Source organism: Callospermophilus lateralis, chromosome 16 (genome assembly GCF_048772815.1).
Source record: "Callospermophilus lateralis isolate mCalLat2 chromosome 16, mCalLat2.hap1, whole genome shotgun sequence".
Taxonomy (NCBI): Eukaryota; Metazoa; Chordata; class Mammalia; order Rodentia; family Sciuridae; genus Callospermophilus; species Callospermophilus lateralis.
Window position 1 is genome coordinate 33972533 of NC_135320.1, and position 12728 is coordinate 33985260.

Consider the following 12728-nt stretch of genomic DNA (forward strand, 5'->3'; position numbering starts at 1 on the left):
ATAATTTCTTATTCATCAAATTATGAGTTATAATAGGTTAAATGGAAAATGTTTAGACAGTCTACTTCAAAGATTTTTTTTATTATTTTCTTTTTTTTAAAATTTTTTTAATATTTATTTTTTAGTTATCGGCGGACACAACATCTTTGTACGTGGTGCTGAGAATCGAACCCAGGCCACACGCATGCCAGGCGAGCGCGCTACCACTTGAGCCACATCCCCAGCCCTTTTTTATTATTTTCATTTTCACTGCTTCAAAGGTATTTAACAACTGAGTGTGGTGGCGCAAGCCTGTGATCCCAGCGAGTTGGGAGGCTGAGGCAGGAGGATCACGAGTTCAAAGCCAGCTCCAGCAACTTAGTGAGACCCTGTCTCAAAATAAAAAGTAAAAGGGGCTGGGGATGTGACTCAGTGGTAAATTCCTCTAGGTTAAATCTCTAGAGGGGGGCGGGGAGAGAGAGAGAGAGGGAGAGAGAGAGAGATCTTTAACAATGGTAAGTACTACTTATTAGTAACTAAGTGTAACTGGTATCTTTAGTTATTAAGGTAGGAAATTATGATGTGCAGCTTCAGTCAACCCCAGACAGCTTAACCCAGACATCTCTGCAATGTTATATTCTCATTAAATGCTCATGCCAAACCCATGTGGTAGGTATTAATTTTCTTTAAAGAGAAAAAACTGAAGGGGAACAACTTAAATCAAGTGAGTGGCCCCATGAGGATCTGAATATGCAACCATCTGGTCTCCCTTAACTAATGGCAGAAGAGTGGACCCAGGTGAGCACAGGGATGGTTTCAATAAGAAACCCTCTACCTAGGCATGGTGGTACACCCCTGTAATCCCAGCTACTAGTCGGCTGAGACAGGAGAATTCCAAGTTCAAAGCAAGCCTGAGCAACTTAGCAAGACTGTTTCAAAATAAAAAATAGAAAGGTGTGTAGCTCATTGGTAGTGGGCCACTGGGTTCAAGCCCCAGTACTTAGTGGGGGGAAAAAAATCCTCAAGTTGAAGTGTGTGCCACTTTCAAATTCACCAGAGATAGTGCTAGAATCCATGGTTCCCTAGGGGGACATCCTTAGCATAATTAATCAAATAATATCATCTCATTTTTATACAGTTTGCTTCTTTTTAGAGATCAGGCATCAGAGACAGATAAATACAGTCCCACAAAAAAAATGGAGTCTGGTGAAGGGTCTATTTTCTTGGAAGTCAATGAACAAATAACAGAAAAAAACAGTGGAGCCAAGTTGACTCTTCTGAATAGACTTGACTATACAACTGGAAAAACATAATAAGTTGTTTTCATAAAAGCACCAAATTACCCGGCATCCTCTGTGTGCGTAGACCACTGTGGAGACGCAGCTTGTCTTGTTCTCTCCTTGTTGAAGGCAGAGGTAGTTATGAAGGCAGGGACTGGAAGAGGGAGAATTATGTTGAATCCACACAAAGCACTCAGAGCACGGTTTCCCAAATTTGGTTTCATGCCCATCTCAAGGTCTCCATCTCCAAAACCCACGCTCAGTACACCATCAAGGAGTGAAGTAAGGCTCATTACAAAGTCCACAGAACCAAATTGGTTAAAGACCTGTGTGCGGGCAGATGGCAGAGAGGGCACCTGCAGGCCTCTGACAAGGCTGTTCCTCTGCGACTAACCTGAGGAGCCAGGAAGAAAAACCAGGAAATGATAAAAAGATGAGGGAAAGGCAAGGGGGGAAAGAGAGGTGATAGAGATTATAGGAGAAAGAGAAAGGACCTTTTCAATAAACGAAAGGGAGAGCTGGGCACGGGTGGCACATACCTGTGATCCCAGCAGCTCAGGAAGCCGAGAAAGGAGGAGCAGGAGTTCAAAGCCAGCCTCAGTAATGGCAAGGCGCTGAGCAACTCAGTGAGACTCTGTCTCTAAATAAATACAAAATAGGGCTGGGGATGTGGCTCAGTGGATGAGTGCCCCTGAGTTCAATCCCTGATTACTTCCCCGGCTCCAATAAAGAAAGGAAGATCTAGGTGGCAGCAGGCCTGTAATCCCAGGGGCTCAGGAGGCTGAGGCAGGAAAATCACAAGTTCAAAGCCAGCCTCAGCAAAAGCGAGGTGCTAAGCAACTCAGTGAGACCCTGTCTCTAAATAAAATACAAAATAGGGCTGGGGATGTGGCTCAGTGGTCGAGTGCCCCTGAGTTCAATCCCCCGTGCCAGAAAAAAACAAGGAAGGAAGAGAAATAGAGAAGAAAAGGGAAAAAGAGGGGAAATAAAGTAAAAGAATAAATAGGAGAGAGAAGGAAGGAAGACCAAAGAGAGAGAAAATGAGATGAAAGGAGAGAGAACAATCAGAGAGAGAGGAAATGAAACAGGCAAAAATAAGAGCAGAGGAAGGTGCTCCTTAGCCTCCTGGTAATGACATCCTGGAAGCTTTGCCCCCACACAGTGCCCAGCTGTGACTGCCCCATGCCAGCCAGCACAGCAAGTCCCCATACGGCCCTGGGGAAAGGAAGACTCCCTTCTTCTCCTCCTTCTTCCTCCACCCCCACCCCCAACCTCTGACACTCAGGGTCAGAGAAAAGAAAAGGAGCCAGGACATACTCATACATTGCTGGTGGGACTGCAACCACTCTGGAAAGCAGTATGGAGATTCCTTGGAAAACTGGGAATGGAACCACCATTTGACCCAGCTGTCCCTCTCCTAGGTCTATATTCAAAGGACTTAAAAACAGCATACTACAGGGACACAGTCCATAATTGATTATAACAGCACAATTCACAATAGCTAAACTCTGGAACCAACCTAGATGCCCTTCAATAGATGAATGGATAAAGAAACTATGGTATATATACTCAATGGAATATTACTCTGCAATAAAAGAGAATAAAATTATGGCATTTGGTATTATATGGTAAGTGGATGGAGTTAGAGAATATCATGCTAAGTAAAGCCAATCCCAAAAAACCAAATGCTGAATGTTTTCTCTGATAAGTAGATGCTAATCCATAATGGGGGGTGGGAAGAATGAATGGAGGAACTTGGGATGGGGCAAAGGGGAGGGGCATGGGGATAGGAAAGATGGTGGAATGAGATGGACATCATTACCTTTAGTACATGTATGATTGCATAACAGTGTGACCCTACTTTGGGTACATCCACAGAAATAAAAAATTGTGTTCCATTTGTGTATAATGAATCGAAGAGCACTCTGCTGTCATGTATAACTGATTAGAACAAATAAATACATTTTTAAAAAGAAGAAAGAAAAAGGAGCCAGGAATCCCTCCTGCTTCCGGTCTCTCCCATTTCTTGGTGTGTCTTGCCTCTGTCTCATCACACAGTCTAGGAGGGCATCTGTTGCTATACACAGCAACCACAGCAGCCTCTTGATTCCACTCTGCGATCAACTCAAGAAAGGCAGGGTTATGCCTTGTCCATTACCACACCCCTCACACGTTTACATGCCCAGTAAAGAGTTGTGCAGCCCAGCACAGTGGCTCACACCTGTAATCCCTGGGACTCAAGAAGCTGAGGTAGGAGGATCGCAAGTTCAAGGCCACCCTCAGCAACTTAGTGAGGCCCTGTATCAAAAAAAAAAAAAAAAAAAAAAGTGCTGGGGGTGTCATTCAGTGGTAAAGCCCTTTGGGTTAAATTCCTACTGCCAAATAAATAAATAAACAAAGTTGTGCAGTGAGTAGATGGGCCAGTGCGTGAATGAGCAAAGTCATGGAATTGCCACCAAAACACACAGGTCCTACTTCCCCAGGGTCTTCTGTTTCTATACAGTTGTTTCTCAGTATCCATGGATATTTAGTTCCAGGGAACCAAGAGTACACCCAAAGCAGTAGATGCTTGAGTCCCTTAAGTAAAATGGCATAGTACTTGCACATAACCTATGTACATCCTCCCATATACTAATTTTGTGTGTGTGCATCTGTGGTGCTGAGGGTTGAACCCAGGAATTTGTGCATGCTAAGCACATACTCTACGCTGAGCTACTGCCTCTTCAAGAACTTTAAATCATATCTTGATTATTTATAAGACCTAATACAATGTCAATGCTATGAAAATAGTTGTATGCTATTCTAATAGTTTAGAGAATAGTGGCAAGAACAAGTCTGTACATGTTCAGGACAGGGGCAATTTCCCCACCCTCCCCAAATATTTTCAGTCCCGGTTAGTTGAATCTGCAGATGCAGAGTCTTTGGCTCTGGAGGCTGACTATACTGAGCATCGCAACTGAGATGCTCAACAATCTTCCCGCCTTTTGTTTTAGAAACTGTTTAGAAACTCCCAGAAAGGGCAGACACAAGCTGCTGTTGGCTCAGGAGATGCCAAAAATGTTCGCTGATTTTAGCTGATTCCTTTCTGCCACCAGATGGCAGACTTCAATTCTTTCTTAGATTTTTCTTAATGAGGAGTCCCTTTTTATATTACTAGAGGATCTAAGACAAGAGCAATCCAACTCTTGCTCCAAGAGTTGTAGGTGTAGTTCTTGTCTCCTGTGGTTTGGTGCCTAATCTCTCCAGTACGACAATTGTCTACACCTAGAGTAATCTCTATAGTCCCAGCGTATGGGACTCTTTCTTGCAAAAAGTTTATTTTCCAAATTAAGCATGTCATGCTTTCTAAATGTGGCTGTTACATTTCTAAAACCCACAGACCGAATTAAGAGAAGCAAGTGAAAGAATGGTCCAGATCCTTCCCTGTGTCTCTCAGACCCGATAATCAGAAATAAAACATCTAAAGGATTTTAGCTTTCCAATACACTTTCATTTCTGTTCTTTGACACATAATTGTGAAGAATAAATTTACCACTAAGTCCTTGTAGCTTCTCACAAGTCAAAATATAAAACCTTCAGGATATGTCTCTTTAGCTCAAACCATGATCTAATTTGTCCTGCATATATCATTACAAAACTTCAAAGGAGCTGGATGTGGTGGCACATACCTGTAATCCCAGTGGCTCAGGAGGCTGAGGCAGGAGGACTGTAAATTCAAGGTCAGCCTCAGCAACTTAGTGAGGCCCTAAGCAAATTAGCAAGACCCTGTCTCCAAAAAAAGGGGGGGAGGTTCTCAGTGGTTAAGCACCCCTAGGTTTAATCCCTAGTACCAAAAAAAAAAAAAAAAAAAAGAGTAAAATAAAAAAATTTAAAAAAATAATGCTTCAAAGGTTTGGCACTTAATGTATAGCTCAGGTTAGGAAGTAGAAGGGAAATAAATATATGACTATAGTTTCTAAATAGAATCCTTAGAAAAAGTTCTATAACTATACAAGTAAAAGTTGACAATTATGCACTTCTAGCTGGGCACAGTGGTACATTATGAGGCAGGAGGATCATAAATTTGAGGTCAGCCTGGGCAACTTAACAAAAACTTCTCTAAAAGAAAAAAAAAAAGGCTGGGGATATAGCTCTGTGGTAAAAGAACCCCCGAGTTCAATCCCCAGTATTGAAAAAAAAATTATGCACTTCTACATCCAGTCACAACACAAGGCTAAGTCACTTTTCATATACTGATTCATTTCATTCTTACAACCACGCTTAGAGAGGTATCCTATTATTTCCCCATTTCACAGACAAGAAAACTGTAATACAGAGAGGTTAAGAAATGTGTTCAAAGCTCATGTCTAAACATGGCAGAGCCAGAAAAGTTCTCCCAAGCATTTTTTTTTTTTTTTAATTTATTTTGAGGCAGGACCTCACTAAGTTGCTAAGGCTAGCCCTCAATTTGTAACTCCTGCCTCAGCCTCCTAAGTAGCTGGGATGACAGGCATGCCCCACTGCACCTGGCCCCAAACATACTCTATGATAATGCAGATTATAGAATCCTGCTGTTCTATGTGGCATGTTTCCTATGAAGTGTTTAAATTCGGCTCTATTTTCTCCTTCTGTCCCTAATCATCACCCTCAGTGTCAAAGTCGGATTTAAGAAAGAAAAGGGGAAAACTGTAGCCCATTATACTCTGTCATGCAAGAGGTGTGGGAGAAGGACGGCAGTGGGCAGAGAGTCACAGTGCAGTACGGTGGCCTCTGGTGCAGCCTGCTGCTTAATGGTGTGATTTCACATCATACGTTCTCACTCTTCACAGAAATGTTGCAAGGAGCTGATACACCAACCTGATTACTCAGAAAACAGGCTCACGGAGGTTACCTGAAGGGAAAGTCACCACATGACCAAGCAAAGGCCCCAAGAGAGAAGATGTCTTCTGCTTGTTAAGAATGACTATCCACAGTCATTTTCTGTGCTCTGTGGTTATGGCACATCAGAAAAGCAGGCCACTTACCCAGGGCCTTGCCTCTCCCTCCCAACCCCCCGGCCGCCCCAGAGCTCGGATGCTGGCACATTCCACCAAGGGTACCCTTCCCCCCACGAGTCTTCCATAAACACACCAGCAGCCTGATGGCCTGGAGCTCTCCAAACCAGAACCCTTTTTAATATGCCCCACAGAGTCCGTTTTCATTATAGAAATTCTTTTTGCCTTCAGTCCCACTTCTGCTGATGCGGGGAAGCATGGAGCTAGGTGCCCCAGGACAAAGCTTCTCCATAAATGTTAGTTCCCCTTCCTTTCCCTTTTCTGGCAACAACATTCCAATGTAATAGATTCTTTGTGCCCATTTGCCAACTTTCCTGGCAATCTGGGAGCCTACCATCATTGGCTTTTACAATAACTTCCCACCTTTGAAAGCCTGGCACCGCATGTATTTCCTTTGAACATGAAAGTCCATTAAATTTGCCTTGGGAATTTTGAAAGCTCTCTGACACAATAGAGAGTACCACAAAAGCTGGCTTAGAAACACTCGTCTGTAGATACAGCGCAAGAGGGCAACATGGGAATTTGACAAATGGCACCACCCTACCACCCTGGAAGGGCACAGTTTAGAATAATACAGCTTGATCAGCTTTTGGGAGGAGAAATGCAAATAAATGTCTATAATGGGCAACCAGTTTAATAGTTCAGCTTTTTCTATGTGTTTTTAATGATAAAATATAATCATATTCATTAAAGGTAACAGGAAAAAAATGTAACATCTGCTCCACCATTAACAAGAGAGGCTTAGCAATGGTGTTTTGTTCCCTGGCTTCCTGGGGCGTTTAGATTTCTACTTAGTTTCCAGAAGCTATAATCACAATGTTTGCATTAATGATGACAGTTAATGGGCCTGGGGCTGTAGCTCAGTGGCAGAGCACTTGCCTTGCACATGAGAGGTACTGGGTTTGATCCTCAGCACCACATAAAAATAAATAAATAAAGATATTGTACCAACTATAACTAAAAAAAATATTTTTTAAAAAATGACAGTTAACAACAAACAATATGGGGGGGGGGCGTGTCCCACAGGACTAGATCCGTGAGACCCAGGTTTAAGTTCTGTTGCATTTGCTACATGAACTCCAAAGCCCTCCTGTACAAAGGATGATGACCCTGTCCTACTTCCCTGTGCCAGACATGATAATGTCCCCACAAAGATGTCCATGACCCAATCACCAGAACCTATAATCATGTTATGTTACACAGCAAAGAATTAAAGTTACTGATGGAACTGAAGTTGCTACTCAGTTGGACTCTAAAAAGGGAAGGTTCTCCAGGATGACGTGGGCATGCCCAATGTAATCGCCGGGGGCTTTAAAGAGATCCAGCCGTGAGCCAGGCAGGCTGGCACACAGCTGTCATCCCAGCAAGTAGGAAGGCTGAAGCAGCCTGGATAATTTAGTGAGACCCCTCTCAAAATGAAATTTTTAAAAAGGCTGGGGATGTATCTCAGTGGTCGAGCACTTGCTTAGCACGTACAAGGTCCCCGGGATCAATCCCCAGTACTGCAAAAAAGAAAGAGAAATCCAGAGGAGATGTAACTACAAGAGAAAGGCAGAGAGAGATGCAGTGTTGCTGGCTGTGAAGATGGAAGAGAAAAGGAATGCGGACAGCCTCCTGAAAACGGAAAATGCAAGGCAACAGATTCTCCCCTGGAGCCTCCAGAAAGGAATGCAGCCCTGCCAACGCCCTGACTTGAGTCCAGTGAGGTCCACGTCAGACTCCGGACCTTCAGAACTGCAAGACAATAAATTTGTGTACTACAGACCTCAGTGATATTCTCTACAATCTGCTTTCCTAAGAGCAAATTTCTTCCTCCCTCCCTCCCTCTCCCTCTCTCTTTGTTTCAGGGGACTGAACCCAGAGGCCATTAACCACTGAACCCCATCCCATCCCCAGCCCTTTTTTATGTTTTATTTTGAGACAGAGTATTCCTGAGTTGCTTAGGGCCTCAGTTGCTGAAGGCTGGCTTTGAACTTGCAATCCTTCTGCCTCAGCCTCCCAAGCCACTGAGATTACAGGTGTGCACCACCATGCCTAGATATCTCTCTCTCTCTCTCTCTCTCTCTCTCTCTCTCCTCTCTCTCATTTAGAGCTTTACAGTTACACATAGCAGTTGGGTTCATTTTGATGAATTCATACATCCATAGAATTAGTTCATGGTCCCCCACTTTTCCCTCCAGTCTTCCCTCCCTCCCCCATTCTCCCTCTGCTACTAGACTTCCTTTCTCTCCTCTACTTATTTATATTTGATTGGTTCTTTTTATTTATGCATAAAGGTGAAATTCCTGTGGTTTATTTATATACACACACAACATGATCTTTTTAAGAATTCATCGTGTATTGCCTCTCCTTACCATCCCTCCACTCTGCCTCTTGATCTCCTTCTACACTGCTGATTTTCCCTTTATCTTATCCTTCTCTCCTTCTTTCCTTTTTTTACTCTAGCTTCTATGGATGAGAGAAAGCATTCTACCTTTGAGTTTCTGAGTCTGGCTTCTTTCACTAACATATTCTCCATTTCCAGCCATTTACCAGCAAATGCCATAATTTCATTCTTCTTTATGGCTGAGTAGAACTCCATTGTCTCAAATCTCTTAATTTTAGCATACTTTGCCATTTGGGTAGACTGAGAATTTTTCCAACTCACCAAATCCTGATTCTATTAGGATTAATTTTTTTCCCCCCATCAATTTAACTCTTTGCTCTCCTGTTTCACTAGAAGTGGCAACAAAAATACCAGGCTTCAACACTTGCTTGAAATTTTCCTTAGCTAAATATCCAAGTCCAGTTCATGATTTCCCAAGTTCTACTTTCCACAAAACTGCAGGGTACAACCTGGTCTGCTTTGATCTCCAGCATATTAAGGATTCCCTTTCATCCATGAAAAGTCAAGGAACTAGATTCCCACTAGAGCTTTTGGGAAGGAATTATATATATATGTCCTTGCTGACTCCTTGATTTTAATCCAGGTAGATCTGTGTTGAAATTCTATCCCAAAGAACAGTAAAATAATAAATGTGTGCAGTTTAGGTCACTGCCACTGGAAGATAATAGATTTGTATTGTTTTAAGCCACTAAGTTTGTGGTGCTTTGTTACAGCAGTCATAGAAAACCAATACACTCCCTGTGAGACTACAATGAAGACTGACTCAATAATGTCTATCAAAGCTCTCTGTCATACTATTCTGGTTTGTACATGAGGTGTCCCCCAAAAGCTCCTGTGTAAGACAATGCAGGAATACTCAAAGATGATATAATTATGGGAGCTGTAAAGTAATCAATGGATTAATCCATTTGATGGATTAGTAATGTGAAGGGATTAATGGGTGGTAACTGCAGGCAAGTAGGGCATGTCTGGAAGAAGTAGATCACTGGGGTTGTGCCCCTGGGAATTATATTATCCCTGGCTCCTTGCACTAAAGCTCTCTCTGCTTCCTGGTTGCCACATTGCCCGAGATGTTTTCCTCTGCCACTCCCTTGCACCACCATGCTTTGCTTCATCTTGGGCTCAGAGCCATGGAGTCGGCTGACCATGGATTGAATCTCTGAAACTGTGAGCCCAAATAAACTTTTCCTCCTTTAAATTGTTCTCATTGAGTATATTGGTCACAGAGATGCAAAGCTAACACACATGCAAATGGGAGGGATTAGTATGTCATCCTGTGTTCACAGGAAGTCTAGTGGAGGATGAAAGATGGTAGTGACAGGTACACAGGTGACTGTGCAAGAGTACTGAGAGCCCCCAGATGAGGTGGGCACTCTTCTCCATGCTCCCACACCAACCTGTGTATCTCTCTACCACAGAGCTCATCGCCCTGAATTATAATGAGCTGTGATCTATTTGTTAATCAAGTGTGGATCTCCAAAAACTAGCGCAGCAGTGGCATGTAGTAGGTGCTCAGTGAGTGTTAAATGAGTAGAAACACATAAATAAATGCTCAGGAGCTGGGGTGAAACAGGGCCACAGAATCCCAAATAATCCATCAGAAGGGATGATCACTTTACTGTCTGTCTCTCAGTTCCCTCTCATTTTCCCCTCGTTGTCTATCATTTTCTGAAGCATATTCCATGAATACTAGTGATTTCAGTGAGCTACCCCTGGTGGAGAAGGTTCATCTAATCCAATAAAGTAGGAAAACTGCATATCCTATCTCCCTCTTGTAGAGAGATCGTGCACATATCATAAATTCTGAAAAGTCCTTTGGTAGAGAAAAAAAATTCCTAAAAAAAATAAAAAAGAAAATAAATTGTCCTTTTTACATACTAATTATGAAAGAAGATGATCTTTGGGCACTTTTACCAGCTTCAACACAGGCAGGGCCATGTGTCCCTGCTTGGGCTGCAGAAGTGGTTCTCCAACTCCAATAAGCATCAGACCCCACCCTCACCGAGGCCTAGTTACAACTCAGAGTGCTGGGCTCACCCCAGGGGTCTGATCTTATGGGTCTGGGGGAGTGTGGTGGGGTGTCCAGGAACTTGCATTTCTAACAATGTAATTCCCAAGTAATGCCAACGCTGCTGCTCCAGAATCACAGAAACGGAGGGAACATGGCCAAGACACTGCCAGTGGGCAGGGGAATCCTGAAGACTGAAGTCAGGGCTGAAAATGTGCAGATTCCTCCTTCCAAACCAGGAGATGATTATTTTGTGTTTAGAAAAGGAGACTAAGAACAGATAACTCCTGCTAGTGTCAAACCAAAGTCACAGACAGCTTCTGGGGGTGAGACTGTTTGTCCTGTATAGTCCTCTTAGTGGAGTGTGATCAGAAGTAGTGACAAGAGTAATTTGTGAAGACAGGACATTTGGAGCAGGGCAAGCAACTTAGAACACAGAAGTGGACATCTCTAGGCAGGGAAGAGACCCCCAGGGGCTGTGCATGGACCAGATTTGCCCCCAGCAACACCAGCCTCTGGGCTGATGACATGCTCCTGGTGCCCTGGACCCATGTTCCACAGCATCCTATTCTTTTTATTTATTTGTGCATGTGCACGTGTGTGTGCATGTACATGTGTGTGTGGGTGTGCACATGTGAGCACATGCTGGGCGAGTGTTCTATCCACAGAGCTATACCTTCTGTATAGGTATAGCTATATACCTAGCATATAGCTAGGTATATAGCACCTTTTTTTTTTTTTTTTTTTGAGGGTGCCTCTCTAAATTGTTGAGGCTGGCCGAAATTGCAATCCTCTTGCCCCAGCCTCCAGAGTCCCTGGGATTACAGGGCGTGCACCACGGTGCTCAGCTCTTACTAGCATCCTCTTCTTGAACTTCCTGCCCCATTGGCCTTTTGTAAAGGGACCCAAGGTTGGGAAGAAGCAATAGCTTATGGTAGCACCAAAGTCTAATGTGCAGAGCCTGGATTGAATGTGACTGTGTTCTACAGTTTACCTGTGAGCAAACACTCTGGAAGCACTACCTTACTTCTCCATGAGTTTAATGGGACTGCCCCATGGATGCGAGGCCTCCCCCCCAGGCTCACCACTACACAGTGATACTTCCAACCAGTTCTGGTTTGTTTTTTGTTTGTTTGTTTTTTCTATTTTCCCACCACAGTTCTGATTACTGTGGTTCTTCAGGGCTCTTAAACAAAAGATCAGAACTTAAATATAGCCCTTTCTATGCTCCCTATAGGCAGGCCTTTCTTGGCTTCTCAAATGGGCCTCGGACTTCCCCAGTGTTATAAAAATGAGACACAACAGCCCTGCGTTGGTTATTTCCTCAACACGGGCTGAGACCCTGTAGCTGAGAAGCCTGGCATAAACCCAAATTTTTACACATCCAGTTGTTTAAAAAATAGCTAACCAAGCAGATTTTTAGCCATTTAGGACCTGCCTGCTTTGCATACCTGTGTCATTATAGCCAGCATTTACTGGCCATTGATAAGACAGAGCCCAAGCTGACATTGCCCTTTGGAGTTTTATCCAGAGACTCCGTGCTGGGGTCCTGAGAAACATCACCTAGACACGCAAACCTCTCTCCAGTCGCCACCCCACCTTGGGAGTTCCTGTGCCCTTCCCTCTGGATGGTAGCCCTCCCTTCCCCCCACCCACCATAAGCCTTAACAGACTCAGGCTGTGGGACTTCCTTTCTCATGCCACCCTGTCCAAGCATGTTACTGCCTGTCATGGTCATATCTTTGCCCTTGATTAGCTCCCAGATCCCTCAAACCCCTTCCATCCAACAATCAGCTTTAACCATGTTGGTCTGTTGCCCACGCAGCTCTATGTTCTCAGCTCCATCTCCAGGGAGCTGCCGGCCTGCCAAGACCAAGGGGGATCACCTTATTACACTTAACTCAGCTTTAAGTACCACTCAACTCACTTGTTTGCTGTCAGTTACACCTATTACCACAACTATGTATTTCTGAGATTAATTTTCTGGGACATTTGATAAGGTGCTCCCTCCCGCTAGACAGTGATCTGAAGGACAGCAACCT

At 43.7% G+C, this 12728-nt stretch overlaps 1 protein-coding gene across 1 annotated transcript in view; it reads right to left on the reverse strand.

Annotated features, from left to right (window-relative positions):
- The window catches only part of Sbspon (somatomedin B and thrombospondin type 1 domain containing), a 32587-nt gene that overhangs the window by 4028 nt on the left and 15831 nt on the right, over positions 1-12728 (reverse strand). Inside the window, exon 3 of the mRNA XM_076836284.1 lies at positions 1323-1413. Coding sequence (XP_076692399.1) covers positions 1323-1413 — 91 coding nt within the window. The remainder of the gene's footprint in view (positions 1-1322; positions 1414-12728) is intronic.